This window comes from Lepisma saccharinum, chromosome 6 (assembly GCF_977018435.1).
Source record: "Lepisma saccharinum chromosome 6, izLepSacc3.1, whole genome shotgun sequence".
NCBI lineage: Eukaryota > Metazoa > Arthropoda > Insecta > Zygentoma > Lepismatidae > Lepisma > Lepisma saccharinum.
The window spans coordinates 44,531,881-44,554,057 of NC_139234.1; the positions used below are offsets into that span (position 1 = coordinate 44,531,881).

At 38.5% G+C, this 22,177-nt stretch overlaps 1 protein-coding gene across 1 annotated transcript; it reads left to right on the forward strand.

The window, feature by feature from the left end:
• Nucleotides 1-7,556: 7,556 nt before the first annotated feature.
• LOC145989063 (uncharacterized) lies at nucleotides 7,557-7,886 on the forward strand. Its single transcript, XM_083124360.1, has one exon. It carries the CDS (start codon nucleotides 7,557-7,559, stop codon nucleotides 7,884-7,886), a length of 330 nt encoding a protein of 109 aa, XP_082980486.1.
• The last annotated feature ends 14,291 nt before the right edge of the window (nucleotides 7,887-22,177 follow it).

The following is a 22,177-nucleotide window of genomic DNA, read 5'->3' on the forward strand; positions in this document are numbered from 1 at the left end:
GAATAATTTGTATCATTATTAGTACAGTGCATTTTCATATCATCAATGCTGAAACTGTAAAAATATATCAGTTCTGGTGAAAACATTACTTTCTATTAAAATTATGTATGTGCACAAACTCTCTTGCTACTTCTCTGTTTCTCGCCGTTGTCTCGAGTATCTGCATTCGTTGTTCTTTATATGTGCATATTGCAACACTGTTCTTTTACATCATGTAGGAAAGTTCACACATATGTAGAAATGCATGCTTCAATTAAAAAAGCATGGTCCTACATTTCGTATCAGATAATTGTCTGATGTTAGAAACAAAAAAAAAAAAAAAATGTGGATTTTTCTGAAGTAGAGTGCATGAAGGATCAGGCATTGTACGATTCTGTTCTGTCTGTGGTCAATTAATCTGTATATTCTGTGAAATACGACACGTTCCCACATAATGCATAACTATAAATATTCACAATTTCCAGTATCAAATACCAAGCAAAGTTATCATGCGAAGCAAAATTTGTGAAATTTCAACTTCGATTTCAATGTTCATTACGAACAATTAACACAGAATGAACTTTTCCGTTCATGAATCTTCATTTACGCAGATCATTACACACTTCAAATATGTGATATTTCAAGATTTGTTCCCATGCGCAAGGAAATCAAACAAATCAAGTACTCATTAGCTACCGACCAGGGTTGCTCTGAACAACCTTCATATGGGTAGCCATGTATGTGTATAATATATTAATAACTTAAAGTGTCAGTATCACATAAAACTATGCAAATGTTGTACAATTGATAACCAAGATTAACCTTAAATTGTGAAATTTATCTTTGAAGGTCATTTTCATAATGTGTATATTTTTCAGAAATAGCTAGTGTTTGATTAAATATAGTTATTCATCTAGTTTGATTGAATGTACTACCAGCATGTTAAATTTTGGAAATATAACTACATTAAAAAAAAATCCATATCTCTTTTTGCAGGTATCCTGAAAATTAAATTTTGTTGCTATAGTGATTCTTTAAAACTCTGATTTCTGTTAAACAGGTCGTAACTCTTCCTGAAATCTCAAATGTAAAAGAATGCCGATAAAATTCTGTTGTACCCTCCAGTTTCTTCAATTGGAACCCTGATTACAATGATAACAAACATACCATGTTCAGGGTGGGTGAGAAGTAACTAGGCATTGAAAATTTGCTGTAGTTTTTGTAATATTTAAGCAATTAAATTTTCTGTACATATACAGGGTGGCTCAATAAGTCACTTAACACCCTCAGTACAAGGCCACTGCGGCATGGAATGTGAAAATGGCGATGACCAATCATTGCCTGGCCAAGGGGGAACCACATTGACGCCACCCACTCGGTCGGCGGCCATCTTGATGTCCGCCATCTTGAATTCAACTTCAGAATTTTAAATGGGAAGGGGGTCGTGCGACATATCAAAATGGGCTAGAATTTCACGAGAAATGCAATGGTGAAGGTTTTTTCGACGTATCTTTAACCAGTAAAAAGTTATGACTGAATTCTTGTACCAATTTGCTCCTTTTCGAGGTGTTAGAAAAATGCCTTAAAATTTGTTTAGCGCATCGGTAATGCATCGAGATCAAAGTGACGTATAGGGAGAGAAGTTCGCTTGCCATTGCACACGATTTTAATCGGATACATCCACGAAGAGCTGCGCATTATAAATGGTTGTCGCGAACAATTTACAGTGTGACGCTTCCATTGAATTAAAAGTCCTTCACAGTGACAAGGCTAATGTTTATGTTCAGAAGGAAGTTTATAAACAGAATATTCGATGCTTTTTATCTGATAACCCATTTTCGACAGATCAAAGCTGAATGGTTAGTGTTGGTAAGTTAATGGTGTGGCGTTAGTCAATTTTCCATCAACGGAACCTTAAATGCTTAGGGCTACTTGGATTTGTTAAATAAACAGGTTTTTTCATCCTTGCTTGTGGAAGAAGGTACTTTTTACAGAGTTTTTTCAATAGGGAAGAACACCAGAACACTTATGGGAACGTTATGAAGCAGTTTCTGTCCAAAGTTAGTTATCAGATGACAAGGGTCGCATATTCTGTTTATGAACTTCCTTCTGAACATAAACATTAGCCTTGTCACTGTGAAGGACTTTTAATTCAATGGAAGCGTCACACTGTAAATTGTTCACGACAACCATTTATAATGTGCAGCTCTTCGTGGATGTATCCGATTAAAATCGTGTGCAATGGCATGCGAACTTCTCTCCCTAGACGTCACTTTGATCTCGATGCATTACTGATGCGCTAAACAAATTTTAAGGCATTTTTCTAACACCTCGAAAAGGAGCAAATTGGTACAAGAATTCAGTCATAACTTTTTACTGGTTCAAGATACGTCAAAAAAAACCTTCACCATTGCATTTCTTGTGAAATTCTAGCCCATTTTGATATGTCGCACGACCCCCTTCCCATTTAAAATTCTGAAGTTGAATTCAAGATGGCGGACATCAAGATGGCCGCCGACCGTGTGGGTGGCGTCAATGTGGTTCCCCCTTGGCCTGGCAATGATTGGTCATCGCCATTTTCACATTCCATGCCGCAGTGGCCTTGTACTGAGGGTGTTAAGTGACTTATTGAGCCACCCTGTACATTATGTAATAGGATTACATACGAGGGCTATTTTTTTTTTCAACCTCCGATAGAGCATGAAATCAAAACCACAGTGAATAGCAAAATGGGTTTATTGATGAATGTTAAGTACACGTATCATCTACGCACTTTTCAAGTAATCACCAAGACGATTCAGACATTTATCGTACCGATGCACCAGCTGTCCAATACCCTCTACAAAGAAAGGTGCCGCCGGTCTGTTGAGCCAGCTCCTCATTGGTGTGGAAGTGCCGTCCTCCCAACCACTTGTTCATCGCCGGGAAAAGGTGGAAGTCACTCGGCACCAGGTCTGGGATGTAGGGATGGTGAACAAACACTCACTTCCCAGTGGTATCGTTGAGGAAGGACTTGGGTTGATGCAGCAACATGTTGTTGGGCATTATCATGAAGCAAGACACAATGCCTGAAGACAGCATGCCTCTCCGTTTGTTCTGATTGCTCTGCATAGTCTGCGCAATGGCGGTTTCAGGATTCGTGAACAAGGGGTACAATAAGCAAAACAGCTCCCTCCCCCCCCCCCCTGTACTTATACAGAATGAAAATCAATTACACAGTTTCACACCGTCTTTTACATATTACATTACCCTTACCAATTGACATGATAAATGTACAATTTACTGCATAAGCAAAGCAAGTGCAAAAGCAAACCTATATTTGCATAAGTACGTAACCTATTTTTGTTCACATTGAATTTCTGCAAGGGTTGGAACTTAAATAGTGGCAACTATTTATTCACAACTGATACACAAGAGTTACATGTTTGTACCTGTTACTGTCCTTCAAAGTAGTCACCAGCATTGTGTAGAACCCGTTGCCAGCAATGTGGAAGGCGTAGTATACCGTTAGCAGAGCCTGTTCTGTTGATGGTGCGAATGGAGCGCTCTACTGCCTGTTGAATCTCTGGAACAGTTCTGAAGCGAATGCCACGAAGTGGTTCCTTCATCTTCGGAATCAAATCAAAGTCACAAGGACTTAAGTCCGGGGAGTATGGTGGATGGTACAGTACTTCCCAGTCCCGTCGACCGAACAGAGCAGCCACAGCTTGCGCTGTATTCGCCCGTGCATTGTCGTGCAAAATGATGGGTGGGTTGCGCAGAAAGTGTCGCCGCTTCTTTCGCAAAGCTGGTCACAGTTGATGCTCCAAAAATGAACAGTAATACTGGGCATTGACAGTCTGCCTTGGAGGAACGTAATGCGTTAGGATAACACCATCACAGTCGTACACGAGAATCACCATAATTTTCACCACACTGGGGCTCTGACGCACTTTCGACTTTCGCGGCGACCCATAATGACGCCATTCGTTGGATTGGCGTTTCAGTGTTGGCTCGTAAGATCTGGCCCATGTCTCATCCAGTGTTAAGATACGGCGTAAGAAAGCCTCACCTTCGCGCCCATAACGCTCCAAGTGCGTCTGAGCAGCGTCGTAACGCATCCATTTATGAATTTCCGTCAACTCATGCGGAACCCATCGTGATGCAATTTTGCACATGCCCAGGCGTTCCTTCAGGATGCAAAGCACAGTCGTATGCGCTAATCCGGTTTCATGGGGGAGCTAACAAATCGTCATGTTTCGATCACTGTCCACTAACGCGGCAACAGCTTGTACTTCTTCTTCAGAGACGCAACACTGTCGTGCTGTACGACCTCTGGCACATTCAATCTTGATCCAACTCCGTTGTTCCAGTTTGGAAAACATAGTGACCTTCACATTAGACCGCTCGCTTACAAGTGACTGTGTTTCCCTCGCTTGTGCGCCTGCCTGTGACGTGGGACAGGCAAGTCCATTTGCTCGGAGGTAAGGTAGGTAAGTCAACAACGTGTGCTATCAGCGCCACTACTACATTCCATTGCATAGTGTCTCCACAGCAGTGTTGCCACTATTTAAGTTCCAACCCTCGTATAATTTTAAAATTTCCTGCTTTTCCGTTGATCCATTGATATTTTGTACAATAGAATTTGCTCGTGGATTTCTCTTCTAGTAGAATGTATTATACTAAATGTTTTCTAGCAATTTTATATGTAGTGTCTGTATGACAATTTTTTTATAAGTTTAATAATACAGTATAATTAACGTAAGAACTTTTTGGAATATACAGCACTAGTAAAAAGGATCCCATATTATACAGGCATATTTCTATCTGCTTCTAATGAAACAATTAACATTTAATTATTAATATTTAATCATTAAATAATATAATTAATGCCTCTATATTGTTAATGTCTTTTGTATTTGTTATAATAAAACCTAGTACATGATACGAGGTACGAGTATTACATACAATATTTTTTCAATATGTGTTCCGAAAGACGAAAGTTAACTTATGATCGATCATTGATTTCTGTCCTCCTTTCCAAAATATTACCACCCACCTTACACTCTAAGACAAAATCTACTTTTGCCATGTGCCGCCTGGGCCGTAAGGTTTATTTAATTTTCCTCTATTTGTACTGAAATGTTTGTACATGTTAAAAATACCAAGGTTAACAGTTGAGTTTACAAAAGAAGTCTACGAGGTCCGTACGATCTGAATCTATCAATGCAATGTGAAATATTAACATTTCTGCATAAGTTTTGTTCAACAAACATCATCAATAATTCCTCGAGTCGATCTTAAGTTATTGAGAAACAAGGAAAACACATAACCTGTTAAAGAAATGCATAATAATTTTTGCAAACATCTTCCCCATTAGCTACCATGTTAACCCTGAAAATTAAGATTTGTGGGCCTAAGTATACATACCAACGTAAAAAAAAATTAGAAGCCACAAAGAAGAAATCAGGAACTTCTGAGTTCCGAACAGTATAATTACATGTCTAATCCTAACATTTGATTTTCTTTGGGGGACGATAAAAGAGAATTTGTTTCTTGCTTTTAGAATCATTAAGGCGACCGGAAGTATGAGAAATTGGTTAAACCAGTGGTTCCCAAAGTGTGCACCGCGTCACCCTGGGGCACCTTGGCTAGCTTACAGGGCCGCTACGAAATGTTCCAATATTTTCACTGAAATGGCACTTATTCCAATATGTGTACTTATTTAGTACTTTTTACATGTAAAGTATTTCTGAATTTGAAATATGTGTTAGTATTTTAACTTAAGGCAAGCAATTAAACCACTAGAGTGCTGCATCGAGGCCTTTTTGCTCGATCGTCTAATAATTTGCACGGATGACGCTAGATGACTTACAAAATGGAAAGTTTCTTTGCTCGAGCAAATAACGCTCGAACATTCAAACGATCGGTATACACTCGAAGCCCAGTAGTTCACTTATAACCGTAATTTTTCTGTAATAGTGGGCCTTCAAATATGGACCGTGAAGTGAAAAACGCAGTGAAATTGAAGCTGAAGAGATCATAGCCTTGCAGGGAGGGGAGGGATCCCCAAAGGCTAAGGGAAGGATACCCTGACAGAAAACCAAGGGGTAGGAAGGGTTCCGAAGGCAAAGCAACACCAACCTACCTAGGGGAGTAAACCTTAAATAAATCCTGGTCCTCCAGGTTGCGGGTTGGGCGTAGGGTTAACTCCCCTACCCCGTCAAAAGAATTTGTTACGGATACCACAAAATTGCCTCAGAGGAGATCGGATAATTTGTTGACGACCCGTCGAAAGAAAAGGCTAATGAGAAAGAAAACCGATATAATGCTCGCAACCTGGAATGTAAGAACATTGATGAGACCAGAAAAGCCGAGAGAAATAAGAAAAGAAATAGAAAAATATGGAGTGAAAGTGTTAGCATTACAAGAAACATGCTGGAAAGGACAAGGAATGATAACGTCTGGAAAACATATACTGATGTATAGTGGAGGAGAAACTGGTAATAATGGTACAGGTTTTCTAATCCAAAAGTCTATCAAACCAAGTATTATTAACTTTACAGCAATTAATGATAGGATGTGCTCAGTCAGAGTTAGAGCAAAATTCTTCAATATCACAATGTTTTGTGTGTATGCCCCCACAGAAGAAGCAGAGGAGGAGGAGAAAGATGCTTTTTACTCAAAGTTAGAAGAAGAAATATATCATGTACAAAGACAAGATGTAAAAATCATACTAGGGGACTTAAACGCCAAAATAGAAAGAGAAGAGATGTACAGAAGCATAATTGGGAAAGAAAGTCTGTATGAAGTAAGCAATGATAATGGAATGAGATTGATAGACTTTGCAAGCAGCAAGGAAATGATAATTAAAAGTACTTGGCTTCCATGAAAAGACATAAAAGAGGAGACCTGGGTGTCTCCAGACGACCGCACGAAAAACCGAATAGATCATGTTATAATAGACAGGAGACATGCCACAGATATTATGGAGATCAGTAGTTGTAGAGGTGCTGATGGAGACACAGACCACCATCTAGTGAGAAACAAGTATAGACAGAAAATTGATGTGAAAAGATCAAAAAATTAAAGTAAGAACATGAAACATAATGTAGAGGAACTCAGGAATGCCAGAGTAAGAGGAATACCAAGAAAAACTCATAGAGGCACTAGAAACAAAAAAGGATATATGGGAGAAAGGAGAACTAGAATGTAAGTGGGAAATATTAAAAACGGTAATATGTAATGTAGCAGAGGATACATTGGGAAAGAAACGAAACAAGAAGAGAGAACAGTGGTGTGATGAAGAATGCTCAATACTAATACAGGAGAGAAACGATGCCAGAAAAAGGATGCTTCAACGGAGAACAAGACAAGTAGTGGAAGAATATAGACAAAAGAGGAGAGAAGCAGATAAGACATGTAGAGCCAAGAAAAGATAGTTTGAGAGAAAGAGAATAGAAGAGTTAGATGAAATGAAAGATAGAAATGAGATACAAAAGTTTTGTGAGAGAACAAGAGATCTGAAGAAAGGATACCAACCCAGAGCAGTTTTCTACAAGGATAAAGAAGGAAACCTCGTTTGAGACAAAAGAAAGATGATGGAAAGATGGCAGGAGTATTTCTGTAAATTACTTAACGGAACCAATGAGGAGGATAAAGAAGAGGGGAAAAGTGATGAAGAAGAGGAAGAAATAAGTGAGGAAGAGATAATACCAACTTTAAAGGATGTAAAAGATGCAATAAAGTCTCTAAAGAATAATAAAGCACCAGGAGAAGATGGCATAGAATCGGAGCTGTTGAAATATGGTGGAGAGGGAGTGAAGAAGGCCATATATGAAGTGATGGAAGAAGTTTGGATAAAAGAAGAAATGCCCAGAGACTGGACAATAGGAATAATATGCCCGATACATAAGAAAGGGGGATAAAGCTAAGTGTGAAAACTACCACGTAATAACACTACTGGATGGAACTTATAAAGTATTTGGTAAAATTTTAGCAACACGATTGGAAGATTGGATGGAAAGAATCATGGGAGATTACCAAGCAGGATTTAGAAATAATCGCTCCATGATGGACCAGATATTTTTACTGCGCCAAGTGCTGGAGAAGTTCTATGAATATAACAAAGAACTTCACCAACTATATGTCGATTTTAAATAAGCATAGGATAGCCTGGAAAGAAATAAGATCTACAGTATAATGGAAGAGTTTGGAATCCCAAGGAAATTGATAAGACTGACAAAAATGACAATGAAAACAACGGAATGTAAAGTCAGAGTTGAACAGGAAATGACAAACATGTTGAAAGTAAAGAAAGGACTGAGACAGGGAGATTTACTTTCTACAATACTATTTAATTTAGCATTGGAAAAAGTAATCCGACAACTACAAATCAATCCTGGAGGAACAATATTAAATAGACTAACACAAATAGTAGCATATGCAGATGATGTAGCTTTAATAGCAAGGAATAAGCAAGCTATGGAAGAGAGTTATCAAGTATTAGAAGAGAAACCTCAAGAACTAGGATTTGAAGTGAACACAAATAAAACCAAATATATGAAGATGGGAGATCCAGAAAGAGGCAGAAGAGAACCTTACATAAGAATAAATGGAAAACAATATGAAAGAGTGGAAGCCTTTAAATATTTGGGCTCAATAATAACAGCAGATAACAAGACAGCTACAGAAATACAGGAAAGGATAACAAGTGGAAATCGATGCTACTTTTCTTTGCAAATTGTGTTTAAATCTAAGAATGTTAGTAGGAACACAAGAATTAAAATATATACAACAATATTAAGACCCATAGTAATGTATGGTTCAGAAAGTTGCGTGATGTCGGTAAGAGAGGAATATTGGTTGTTAAGGTGGGAAAGGAAAATACTGAGAAGGATATTTGGAGCGGTAAGAGATAAAGAGAGATGGAGAATGAGAACAAATATGGAAGTACAGGAATTGTTTAACCAGCCAGATATTGTAGTGAAGATCAAACATGGTAGAATACGATGGGCTGGGCATGTTCAGAGGATGGAAGAAGCACGGGTTGTCAAGAAAATATTCAATGGAAAACCGGAAGGGAGAAGGAGAAGACGTAGGCCCAGGAAAAGATGGATAGAGGACGTGGAAGAGGACCTAAGAAGATTAGGAGTCAAAGGATGGAGAAGTAAAGCATAGGATCGAGATGAATGGAGAGAGGTAGTCAGGAACGCCAAAGACCTACATGGACTGTAACGCCGACCAGTAAGTAAGCAAGCAACTAAACCACTAGAGTGCTGCATCGAGGCCTTTTTTGCTCGATCGTCTAATAATTTGCACGGATGACGCTAGATGGCTTACAAAATGGACAGTTTCTTCGCTCGAACATTCAAACGATCGGTATACACTTGAAGCCCAGTGGTTCACTTATAACCGTAATTTTTCTGTAGTAGTGGGCTTTCAAATATGGACCGTGAAGTGAAAAACGCAGTGAAATTGAAGCTGAAGAGAACATAGCCATCATCTCCATGTTTAAATGTAATTTAGTCTATCTTACCAATACATAGCAATATATGAAATTGAATAGGTGATTATGGGCTGAAACTACCAGGACGAATTTTTAAACACATATTTGTACGATTATTGTCCGATTGAAATTATATTTGACATTCTATATATTGGAGCGTATCACGCTTCGATCGAGTATTTTTGAGCGAAAGTGGTCCAATGCAGTCAGTGGCGTTGTGTGGTGTCGCTGGAAGGGTAGGCACAGGCGTGGGAGTTCGTGTTGTTATGGGTGCGACTTTTTTAAAATATGAAAAATATAACCTTTAAAATTATTTTTGAAAATGTAACCACATATGCTTGCATCTATCAATGTACCTGAATAGTAACGCTTGATGTGTGCTAACTCGTAAATCGTATTTCTTGATTTTATTGTAAATTGATGCTTTAGATGTAATTCGAGTGGCTGTCCTCAATGTTCCGATGCCTCTTCTTTCTTCCTATGCCCAGTAATAGGCTTTTATGCTTGTTTTTGTAGCATTCCAGAGTAATACAAGTCATCATTCCCCTTGCTCACTTCACGCTCACAACAATGAAAGCCGGTCCCCATGACAAAGTGGTTAGGCACATCACGCTACGACGCCAGGGGTCCTGGGTTAGAATCCCGGCCTGGGCATGGATGTGTCCGTTCCTCAATTTCATTATATCATCACTCATCCCCATCTTCTCAAATTAACCAAAAGTAGCACATAAAGCGAAGTGAAATAAACCCAATCAATCAAGCAACAATAAAAAATTAAAAAATAAAATGAATGAAAAGAAAAATATAAAATATAACAATAAAACAACAACCACAATGCAACAGGAGTAAATCGAGAAACTAACTAAAACGCAGAACACTGTTATAGAAACATTTTTTCGCCCTCGGAACAAGTTGTCTTTGCCTTACTACCCTCACCTTTCCTTTTCCCCTCCGAATCAGGAAAAGTGTGCTGATTAAACTCTTAAATTTTGCTAAATGTAACTAAATTGTGCTCAGATGACTTAGGTCTTAAGTTCATTTTATGCATCTATTTTGGGGGGAGTTGTGATGTGAACATGCGCTATTCATTAGTTAAACAATATTGGTAATTTCCCCCATTAAATTAATTACAATGGTTTAACCAATATAATTGGTTCAATATAATGCTTGAAAAGAAAAAAAAACACTAAACTTGACATAACTAACGTTATCCATAATTCAAGTGTCAATATCTCTCTACGTGCCTACCCGATGGCGCAGTGTTAGCGTCATCACCTTGTAATCGAGGGGTCCCAGGTTTGATCCCAGTGAAGGCACATACATAGTGGTTCGGATCCCACTTTAAACTGTAGGTCCAGTCCCGATTAGCCTTTCTATGCATAAAGTGCACTTAAAAAAGCCAAATCAATCAATCAATATATCTATTTTCGAAATTCGAACCGCAAAATTTATTTTACTATGATACTGTTCAGGAAAAGTGTACAAAAATGATTCACTAGAAGTAGGCCGTTTTTCTATGATTTCAATAACTCACATGATTTTGAACGTTTCTGAAAATTATTCATGAAAGTAGACTGACGCAAGGTAGCCTTTTTCCGTTCTCTCTGACTTTGCCTATTTTCTGGCCCTGACAGTTTTTTCTTTCCTGTACTCATTTTCATTGGATGCGAAAACGGAAAACCAGAAAGAAAAATTCAGAAATATGCGAACTGTAAAGACCGTTCTCTTCTAATGCATGCGATTCACTCGCTACCAGACCACAACTGAGTATCCGAAGGGAAGCAACACTAGTAACTACTGTATTATTAAAAAAAATATATCGTGCCGCTTATTGTTGCGTATTAAATGTTCAAAAATGTTCAGTAGCCCTTCCGAATAGCCGCCTGCCACGTTCTGAAGCAGTGAACGGAAAAAGAAACACCCACAATTTAATTCGTAAAAGTGAGAATGGATCTTATAAAGGATTGTTGATGGTAGAGAACAGGTTCCGCGCAATTGTTGACAATTGATTGAAGCAGCAAGCAAAATAAAAACATAACAAAAGGAAGGATGTTTTGGCATTTTTTTCTCTTACATACCTTGTGACTGTTTTCAAATTGTAAAATGTATAATCACTTCTTGTGTAAAAGAAAAAGAAAGAAATGTTATAGCATACTGTTTTGTTGCTTAGCAACCAGTTGTAAGAAACAAGTGAAAAGAGATAACAAGAACGTTTTTTGCATATAGTTCGAATCATAGTAATTGGTGCATAATTAATGTATTTATTCAGTGCAAATAATAAGTATACTCATCAGAGAACAGTGTTGTGATTTTGAACTATATACATTATTGTTATTTCATAATTTGCTGTGAAGTAGAACAGTGATTTACTGAGTATAATGTAAAATGCTCAAGCCTCTACGACACTAGCAACCTCCAAAGTGTTTCACCCGGAACTTTGCAACATGGAAGTTGCATAGCAACAAATATGCGCAAGAACAAGAACAAGTTTACCCCAAAGGATGCATTCAGTAAATAAAATTCGGCTACGTTCTGTATGTCGCTCCGGCGTTAGTGAAACAACAGGGGGTACGGCCATACCATCGTATTACCCTGGAGCCGCCGGTGTCGCAGTATGCAGCCGCATTGATTGTGGTCGCCGGCTCCATAAAGTCAACCAGTAACACACCTTCCACTCGGCGGGAGAGTTTATTGTAGCAGACATCTATACGTGCCCGTCATTCAGCTTCAACTGAAGCGTTGGCCTTGGCAGTGGTGGTGGTAGTGGCAGGGGAGACACCAATCACGCTGCATGACGCCCGCTTCCTAGCGCTTCACGGGCCACCTGGCGGCGCCATCGGAGGTTGAAAAAAAGGATAGCCCTCGTATGTGTCAGTTCAGAATTCAGTGTAGTCATCGGCGACATCCACCAGCTTTCTCCCAACAAACGGGGATGGAGTCCATGGTCTTCTGTAGGAATTTCTTGAAAAACATCCCAAATCTGTGCCTCCAATTGTTCCACAGTGTGAGGTTTTGTCTTGTACACTTCCTCCTCTGCCCAGCCCCACAGGAAAACAATGTCAAGGGCATGAGGTCTGGACTCCTGGCAGGCGATTCATGAGGTCCTCGTCATCCTAGCCAACGTCCCGGAAAATTGTGGTCAAACTAGGCCCGTATGGTAAGTGCATAGTGTGGCAGCATGCTGTCGTGCATGAAAACAAGCTGACTAATGTTTCCCCAGCAAATGATGGGCCAAACATACCTTTGCAACATTGTCAGGTAACGTTCGCCATTCATGGTATCATGCAAAAAATATCGACCTACAACCCTATCAGCTACCATATTGTGAAATTTGTATGCACATATGTAATTCTATTCCATAATGTATATGTACAGAAAATTTGATTGAGATATCTTAAATATTACAAAAAAAAAAAAAAAAAAAATACAGCAGTGCCTAGTTACTTCTAACCCACCCTGCATAATACATATTCACAAATAGCCATGGCTCTCTCTTTGTCTGGGTCCGGGTCAGTACTAGTTGGACTTTGACCTTTTGGTGCCATTTGGCAACAAATATGAGGGTCACTATTTATATTTTGAGCCTTGGCAACACTGATTGAAGTTAGGCGCGATTTGACGTTTGCGCGGAATCGTCTGGCATTATTGACCATAACGTACTTCAAATGTTTTGTCAATAGCTTGATTTGTGTTGTTTATGTTGCCTTGGAGATTGCGCGACAACAATAAAATGGAATTAACTCGTGAACATTTTCGTTCGATTTTCGACGTGGATTATCAAGACAAGAGTGCATCGATCAACTTACTTCCACATTTGGCGATGAAGCCCCATCCTTTGCCACTGTGAAACGCTGGTATAATGAATTTAATCGTGGCCGCCATTCGCTCACCGACGAGATTCGCGAAGGTCGTCCAAAATCAGTTGTTGTTCAAGAAAACATTGATGCTGTGCAAAACCTAATACTGCAAGATCGTCATGTGACATACTGTGAGATTGAGGCAACCATAGGCATTAGTTCCACCAGCATATATAAAATATTACATGATCATTTAGCTGTGAGAAAGGTATGGATCCCACACAATTTGACAAAAACTCAAAAAGACGCTCGCGTCAATTGGTGCAAACAAATGCTCAATAAATACAATCGTGGTGCTTCAAAAGACGTATATAAGATTGTAACAGGTGACGAATCATGGATATATATGCAGATGAGCCGGACCGTAAACAGCAGTCGACTGTATGGGTGTTTCAAGATGAACCCAATCCAACAAAAGTTGTTCGCGCTCGAAGCACATCGAAACATATGGTCGCCTGTTTTTTCGGGAAAATTGGTCATGTGGCAACTGTGCCTTTAGAGGAACGTAGAACGGTCAACTCTGAATGGTACACAACAATTTGTTTGCCAGAGGTCTTCGGTCAAATACGGAAAACAAACAAACGCCGTCGGATCATTCTTCATCAAGACAATGCCAGCTGTCACACATATCGTCTAACAACCGACTTTATGAACAGTCAAAAAATCGAATTGATGGGTCATCCGCCGTACAGTCCTGATTTGGCACCCAATGACTTCTTCTTGTTCCCGAATGTCAAGAATAAAATTGCGTGGACAACGATTTTCGTCTGCGGAAGACGCCGTTGATGCGTTCAAAAACCATATTATGGAGGTGTCTCAAGAAGATTGGAAAAACTGCTTTGACAAATGGTTCGAACGAATGCAAAAGTGTATTGACCATAAAGGAGAATACTTCGAAAAACAATAAAGCAGTTTTCAATGCCAAATTCCTGTTTTTTCATTGTTAGGCTCAAAATATAAATAGTGACCCTCGTACTACAGATATATACAACTTTTTCGTGGTAAACCTGAAAATTGAATAGCCAGAATTTGAGTCGGTAAGAAAATCTTCACAATTACCGTATATGAAAACCAGAGTTGAAGAGCACCATAAGACTGGTAACAAGTTTCTTGGTAACACCTTACTTTTTTTGTAATTGTGATTGAGTATTTTTATGTTTCTCACTTGTTATAAAATTTTAGGGCAGATGACATAACCTAACTGCATAGGCATCTGTGCATGTGTATTTATTCTGCATTCATAAGGCTATTTTTATACAGTGACATAACTTTTATATATTCTCAAATTTATCCAACTTCTCTCCTTGAACAGTGCTAGTATGTATTTGCTACATTGTCAATATATATGGCTATTAAAATGGATCTATTTAAAATTATTTGCCAATAAAAGAAATAGGGTAGACCAGGGCATTACGGATCAATTTTTCTTTACAACAGTTTTTATTGGCCAAGGAATTATGCTAGCAACACAAAACTCTACCAAAAAACTAATTATAGTTTCTACTACATGTGCATAGCATTGAAAGAACCAGAAGTTGAAAATACAATTCAGAAAAAAATATTTTGTGAGAGACTGCAATTGATCCGTATTGCCCTGATAGCAGGGGTAAAACGGATCACTAACGGGGCAATATGGATCAGTTTAATTTTATGTATATAACATAAGATTAAAAACATAAAAACATAAAAACAAGTTCCGTATACTGTATTATAGTTTTGGGATCTGACATATATCGCACACAAATTGTTTTCTTCCGACAGCATTTACGCAACGCTCATGATACCATTTACGACAGGACTGACATTGAATCCAATCTCCCATCTGTGCACATCTTGGATCATCATATGAAATCTTACAAGAATTGCTAGCAATCATGTCTACATTCGACATGACATTTGTTCGTACGCCCTGACTAGTCATTTTTTCTTTATTAAAGGGATGCGGTATGTTCTCTTTCTCTGCAAACTTGAAAACGGATCTTCGCACAGCTTTGGGTGATGGCCCGAATCCTCTTCGAGCTAAATCACACAATCTCGAAGAAAGAGCCTGCTCAAACTCATCACTAAACAGTTGCTTTACACCAGGACGACCAACGTCATCTGATCCACCAGATGTTCTTCGTTGCAATGAAGTATATGGCACACCACAAAGTTCCGCAGCTTGCCGAATAGTCTTTTCTCCGGATGTCACCAAACGCACAGCTTCACACATTCCTACTACAGACCACGAATTTCTGGTGGACTTCTTTTGATAATCGCGAACCATCTGGAAATTGAAAGCGTCGTGTTAGAAGAGTTACTGTTAAGTAAAATTACGTAAAACGTACTGAAAGTGGGAGATCCGTTTTGCCCCGTTTTGGCCGATCCGTAATGCCCTGATTTGCATATTCTCGACATATGTCCATTTAAATAATAACAAATAGGGTTAGTCATATCAAATACTGGCACATCGCAAAAATACACCCTACCTTATCGCATGTTAAATTGTAGAGCACTTAAACCCCTACATTCTACAATGCAACCTTACCAAACGTCGAACAAAACTTACAATGGGTACTTTTCCTGCACCGTCTCCACCAACTTGCTTACAACAATCACTTGTCACAGACGCGCGCAAACTGCCACAGCGAACAAAGACAGGCAGCTAGTAAGCGGACAGATGGCAGCATGATCCGCTATATTTTTCAAGTTCGTGCCTGCAACAGTTTTCTTTGCAGGTCACGTGAACCTTACCTTGATCCATAATGCCCTGTGATCCGTAAAGCCCTGGTCTACCCTAGATATATCAAACAGAAGATCTGAAATAGATACAGTAGAGTGTCACTTATCCGGCATAAACGGGTCGACAGAACGTCGGATAAGCGTCGGGTAATAGGGCGGTGTTAAGAAAAAGCCTATTAAACGTCAATGTAATATTATAAATAAGCACAATACGAACCTAATACAGTAATCATGTTTTACAACATTACAGTCATAGTATAGGCGGGTGTGCCACGCGGTAGAGTCGGGAGAAACTAAAAATAGACTACGCTCACAACTTGCAGTTCTCGTTGCCGATTGATGATTTTTTTTCCGGTGGTATGTCGGATAAGCGAAGGTTGGATAAACAAGACTCTACTGTATATCAAACAGAAGATCTATTTAAAATAGTATTTTAGCAATTTTATTGTCACCTAACTCTGCACCATTTTCGACTTTCTAATAGAAACTAATAATAACAATGGTAGATTAGATATCAGATATATCCATAAAAACAATATATCACATGAATGCCATAACCCACCACCCAACAAGCCATCACCAGCACCCTGTACTATCATATGACATTTATGTAACCCTCCTGCTTGCAATGTATGCTACGTCTACGAAGATGTCAACAACCTCCAGCATTGCTTCATTGCTAGCAAATTCAATGTATTTCTAACTCAGGTCTGAAACGGCAATAACAAAATATTAAGTGGGCGAGATGTAATATAGCAACACTTATATCAATACCACCATGAATATCATGGGACTCTATGCAAGTATAGATATTACACCTCTCAGAGCGTGGGCATGCAGTCAAATCAAGCTCAGGACTTATTTTCAAATAGATTCAGAAATACAAATCGTATATATCTTGTTTCCGTTATAAAATTCAACTTCAAACCAAAATATACTATATTTGCTGGCATATAAGACACACTTTTTTCCTTTAAAAATAGATCTGAAAAATCAGGTGCATCTTATACACTGATACTCATTTTTTGATTACCTTCATTTCTGGAAATTTTCTCTTTTCCGAGTTAGACAATTTCTTTCTTGCTTCCTTGTGGTGTGTGACGAAGAAGATTAAAATATATATTGTTTCCAGTTAGATTAGGTAAGTTATTTGTTGAAAGTAGAGCAACATATTACTTTATATTTGAAATACCGTACATTAATTATAAATTCCGTTATAAAGCATTTCCCTCAAGAATGTGTACTTTCATTCGGGTGTCTCCATACTTTTGGACCACCCTGTGCATCCAAATTGTTTAGAGAGAACATTTTATTGGTTATAATTTAAAATTGTATATTAATAATAGGTAAAGTTCCCCGTGCAATCAGCACCTTGCCAGTGTCCTGATGTGGAGAGCTTGTAGTGCATGATGGGCAATCTCCTAAAGGACCAAAGCATCACCAGACAATATATGCTACACTGTCGAGAAAGTTAAGAGAAGTTGACGGTCAAGCACCATGCATCATGGGACGGTTTCTAGAGCTTCTAGAGACATAAATAATAGCAAGTCAATTATAATTATTAACATTGTAGCATCCCTGGGCTACAGTAAGTTGAACCCCGTCATTTCCAAGTACAAAATCTATAATAGGTTTTCATAGTTTAAGCCGACCTCCGTGGTGGAGTGGTCAGCACATCATACTACAACACCAGGGTTCCCAGGTTCGAATCCCACCCGGTGCATGGGTGTTCTTTGTATTTCTTCATCATATCCCCATCGTCACAATTTGCCAAGAGTAGCATACAAGTGAGGCTAAATAAAACTCCAAATAGTTCTACAATTCCTGAAATCATGGTGTCCAGAAGAAGGAAAGGAAGAACTGAAACATCTGGCCATTAGAGAAGATAATTTCATTTTAATGGTTCAAAGAGGGAGGAGGTGGTATACGTGTGGAAACACCACACCTTTATTGTCCTTTCCTGGAGAAAATCCTATGGACGACCTTGCTAATTATACACGTTTAACTCTACCTGAATCAACTCCACCAAAGTTTTATAACCCTGAGAATGTTGACTCATGTTAACAAGTTTATTATACAGTTTCTTTCATTAGGGAAAGTCCGACTAGAATTTCCCACAGTATGAAAGGGTTTGACTTCCAGTAAAGGTGCCTGTGCAGGCATACTTTTCAAATAAAAATTCGAAAAGCAAATGATAAATTTCATCTTATTTCAAGATAGATCAATGCCAGAGGCTCCAGGTTCGAATCCCGATCTCGGCATAAAAGAGGCAGAAAGGCGAAGTAAAATATACCAAATCAATCAATGAAAGTTATGTATTATTTTAATTGATTCCCACTACTGGCGAAAGGAAGTTGTTTTGATTGTTGTTGTTATCAGTATTCATTAAGTAATTTAAGCATTATTATCTGATCTTGGTGTAAAGATCACAATACAGAATTATTCAGTCACTCTTGTTAATACTATGGAACAATTCTAATTGACTTGCGAGGAACTATGTCACCCTCTATAAGTTCTTCATTTAGCAGATTGGTTAGAGTTATATATAGTGCGGTGGTATTTCAAAATTTTCCAGTGCTGAAAAATTCAAGTAACTACTAAGCGTCCGGATATTACCTAGGTATATAAATTATGGGGGTTATTCACCGGATGTTTACATTTCTGTGCTTCCTTGACACAGGCGGGAACTTTACTTCCGGTCAGGGACGTCGTTAGGGGGGGGGGGACACGCGGGGGCACTGGCCCCGGCAAACGTCCACGTGGCCCCGGGAAACTGGTCTGTATTTGCTGGAAATTTTACTTTGATGACAGATATTGCAAAATAATTATTCAGTAAATTTTGCTTGCAGTTTGAAACACTTCTTTAATTTTCAGCAGCACGAACGCAAGCAAGGCATTTCTTTCTTATTTCCCTGTTTCTTGCTTGTTGAAGACAAACAGATGTATTGGGAGGGGACGCAGTTAATGGTTTTGTGGTCCGCCCCGGTCAGGGAAGTCTGAGACCTATTGAAAATACACTTTTCCTCCCTGCTGCACACCAGATCCAGGATCCCCCCAAAACCCGCACTTTCTCTTCATCTTTCCCTGCACTGGCTCCATGGGCGCCGAAAGGATGACAGGAAGATTTAGCTACGGGTGGCTAGAACTTTCTGGGTTAAATTATTTTATGGTTCAACGGTCGGTTCATCTGTTAATTTGGTGGACAATTGATATCTGTCAGATAGTTTGAAGTAGGATTTGTGGTCCGAGCGGTGTAAACTTCTGTAAACGCGAGAAGATAGCATCACGAAGTGTTTGTGAACTCGTTTTCCTAAATCGCGAGTGAAATGTCCAATGAGAAGCTGCCAGATTGTCTTCCTCTGGAAAAAATGGATCAGGATCGACTGATGACCAAATATCCAACATATTGGCATTCTAAAAGAGAGTCTGACTACCACACAAGATCCTGGGTTTGATTCCCAGGGTGGTTGATCTCATGTATAATGAAGAATAAACCACGTTTCAATTAAGGAAGGAAACTAGGTATGTAGCAATTGTTTTTACAGCCGTCTGCATGCTCTATAAATATTATGTTACAAAATTTAAAATTTGTATATATTTCTGACTTTCTGTGATTTTCTTAATTTAGCCTCCACCTTAAAATGCGGAAGCTGCTGCTGCTTAGGTGGCTACGTTGGCTAGACGTACAAATATAATTAATGTCTAGTCAAACAGCGAATAATACTTATAATATAATCATGAGTTACGGAGAAGCAAATTACTTATCAAGAATTCTCTGTTTCTATTTGTTGTGCAGTGGTTAACAAGGTGCATTACGATGCCAGGGGTTCTGGGTTCGAATCCCGGTCTGGTGTGTGTGTTCTTTATGATGGTCCTTTCATCAATTTCACATCACTCATTTTCATCTTCATCTTCACGATTAGCCAAAAAGTGTCATAAAAGGGAAGTAAAATAAACCAAATCAATCATTTATATATTTCTATATTACGCCGCTTTTCTACCTCTTGGGTTAAATACGACGATGAGGTTGAATGATGAGCCGAAGGAATGGCGATGTGACAGACATGATACAACCACACTTGTCCAATGTCCGAACCTTGGACCTCTTCTGGTTTCGTAGCGTGTTATACTCAATGGAATTTTTAGGAAGAAAAACTGTAAAAGTAGGGTGAAAAGAAGCAAAGCTGTACGATGCATAAAAAGCCATGTTTAGTTCTTCTAAAACCTTCCAATTATCGAGTTCGTGTTTTAAGTCCACTGTATGCACACTAAGGCTAATCGGGCATCCGAACCACTATGTGCCTCCACCGGGGTATCGAACCCGGAACCCCTTGATTACAAGACGATGCTACCATGCGCCACCGAGGAGGCCCTTGCTTCTTTTCTTTACAAGACTATACACCCCTCCCTCCCCCCTCCCCCACACACATATACTTGTACATATACAATGTATGTATACAGTATAGGCCTATATGGTGTATAAATAGTTTGTTAATTTATAATACTTTGATCGAAAAATTTACGTTTGGGCCCCCCCAAACTGATCATCCTAGCTACCTACGTCCCTGCTTCCGGTTTTCAATAGAATAACATGGAGTTCAAAAGTGTAAGTGTCTTAAGAAAAGGCGACAATCATTGTGTGGCTTTTGGTTACAACGCGAGGTTGGGAACAAATATTCTTTTCTCGGTTATCTATGCATAGTTTTCAGACAAGTCCGATACGGAAAAATCAGTGAATTCAGGCAGTAAAGCGAGAAGACTGGACTCAAACACGAGGAAATAGGCTCTATTGTCGACACTACAGCACCGGATTAATTCAAATTAAAATATTTTACGTGTTTTCAAAATCATGATTGTCTAATGCACATGTTGACTATATTTAAAAACTGAAACTGTTTATAGTCATCCAGAATTCCAAACATTATAATTTTATATTTTAATGTAATTAATGTAAACTTTATTAGTATTTTTTTTTACTAATAACAACAATATATCTATTGAGCGGGCGAGGTTCAGCGTACGCTGTTCTCTTTTCTTGAACGACAAAAGTTAATAATAAAATACAATACATTAACTGTGCATTTCAGTATTGTAACTGTTGTGCTGGATATACACTCGAATAGCATTAATAAATAAATAATAATAATAAATTTAGAATAAAATTTGTTTAATTCGTTAGTTTAGTAATTATTTATTGTATAACATTTATAATAGTTGTAATAATAATAATTATTATTATTATTTCTACTGTTCTACTTTTATTACTGGCCTTTGCCCCCTACAAAAATTTCTGACGACGCTCTCTCTAACCCATATGATAAAGTTAAAGGGGCTGTGTTTGACTACACAATGTCGAAAATTATACATTTTGCTGTTGTAAAATTGAAGTTTTTCTATGTTTATAATTTATGTAAGCTTTATTTCAACCTACAGAAGTCTTAACACAAAACTGTTGGTAGAAGTTCACATCGTCTTCGAAAATACTACAATTTTTCTGTAAATCTTCATCCAAAGGATCCGGGAAATTGCCAATCTTTTCTAGGTACCTTTGTTTGTCTATATCACTCAAAACTTTCAAGTGATCCATTTTGTTTCCGATCTTTTATAAGAAAATAAGCTCGGTGACGATCTGTATTCCACTTGTTTACATTGGAAAATTGCCCAAACCGGAAGTTCTCTCCCCGCCATCTATAATCGAATTGTCTGATCGATTATTTTTTGTTTACTCAGGAATGACACCCATACATGTAGTCCCCCCCAAGAGTAAAATATTAGCAACCAGCGTGAGGGGAGGTGGGGATTACCATCTCAACCCTCTTCAAATTCTACCCTGGTTGTAATGTTAAAATTAATTACCATGGAGTATGGTTGCTAAGCTAAATTCTGTAGTTTTAGTCTGTTGCATGTAAAATAAAACATTTTACATTTTAGGGTATGCAGTTTGGAGTTTGAATAATTTCCATGTGGGATTCCAGTAACTACTCTTGATTTATCGGGATATTATATAAATTGTGTATATATATTTCCCCCTCTCCTAATTGCCAAAAATTAGGAACCAGAGGGGAATTTCCCCACATCTCTCTCGTCAAAATCAAATACCACCCTGGAGATATATTTGGTTGTTACAGAGATA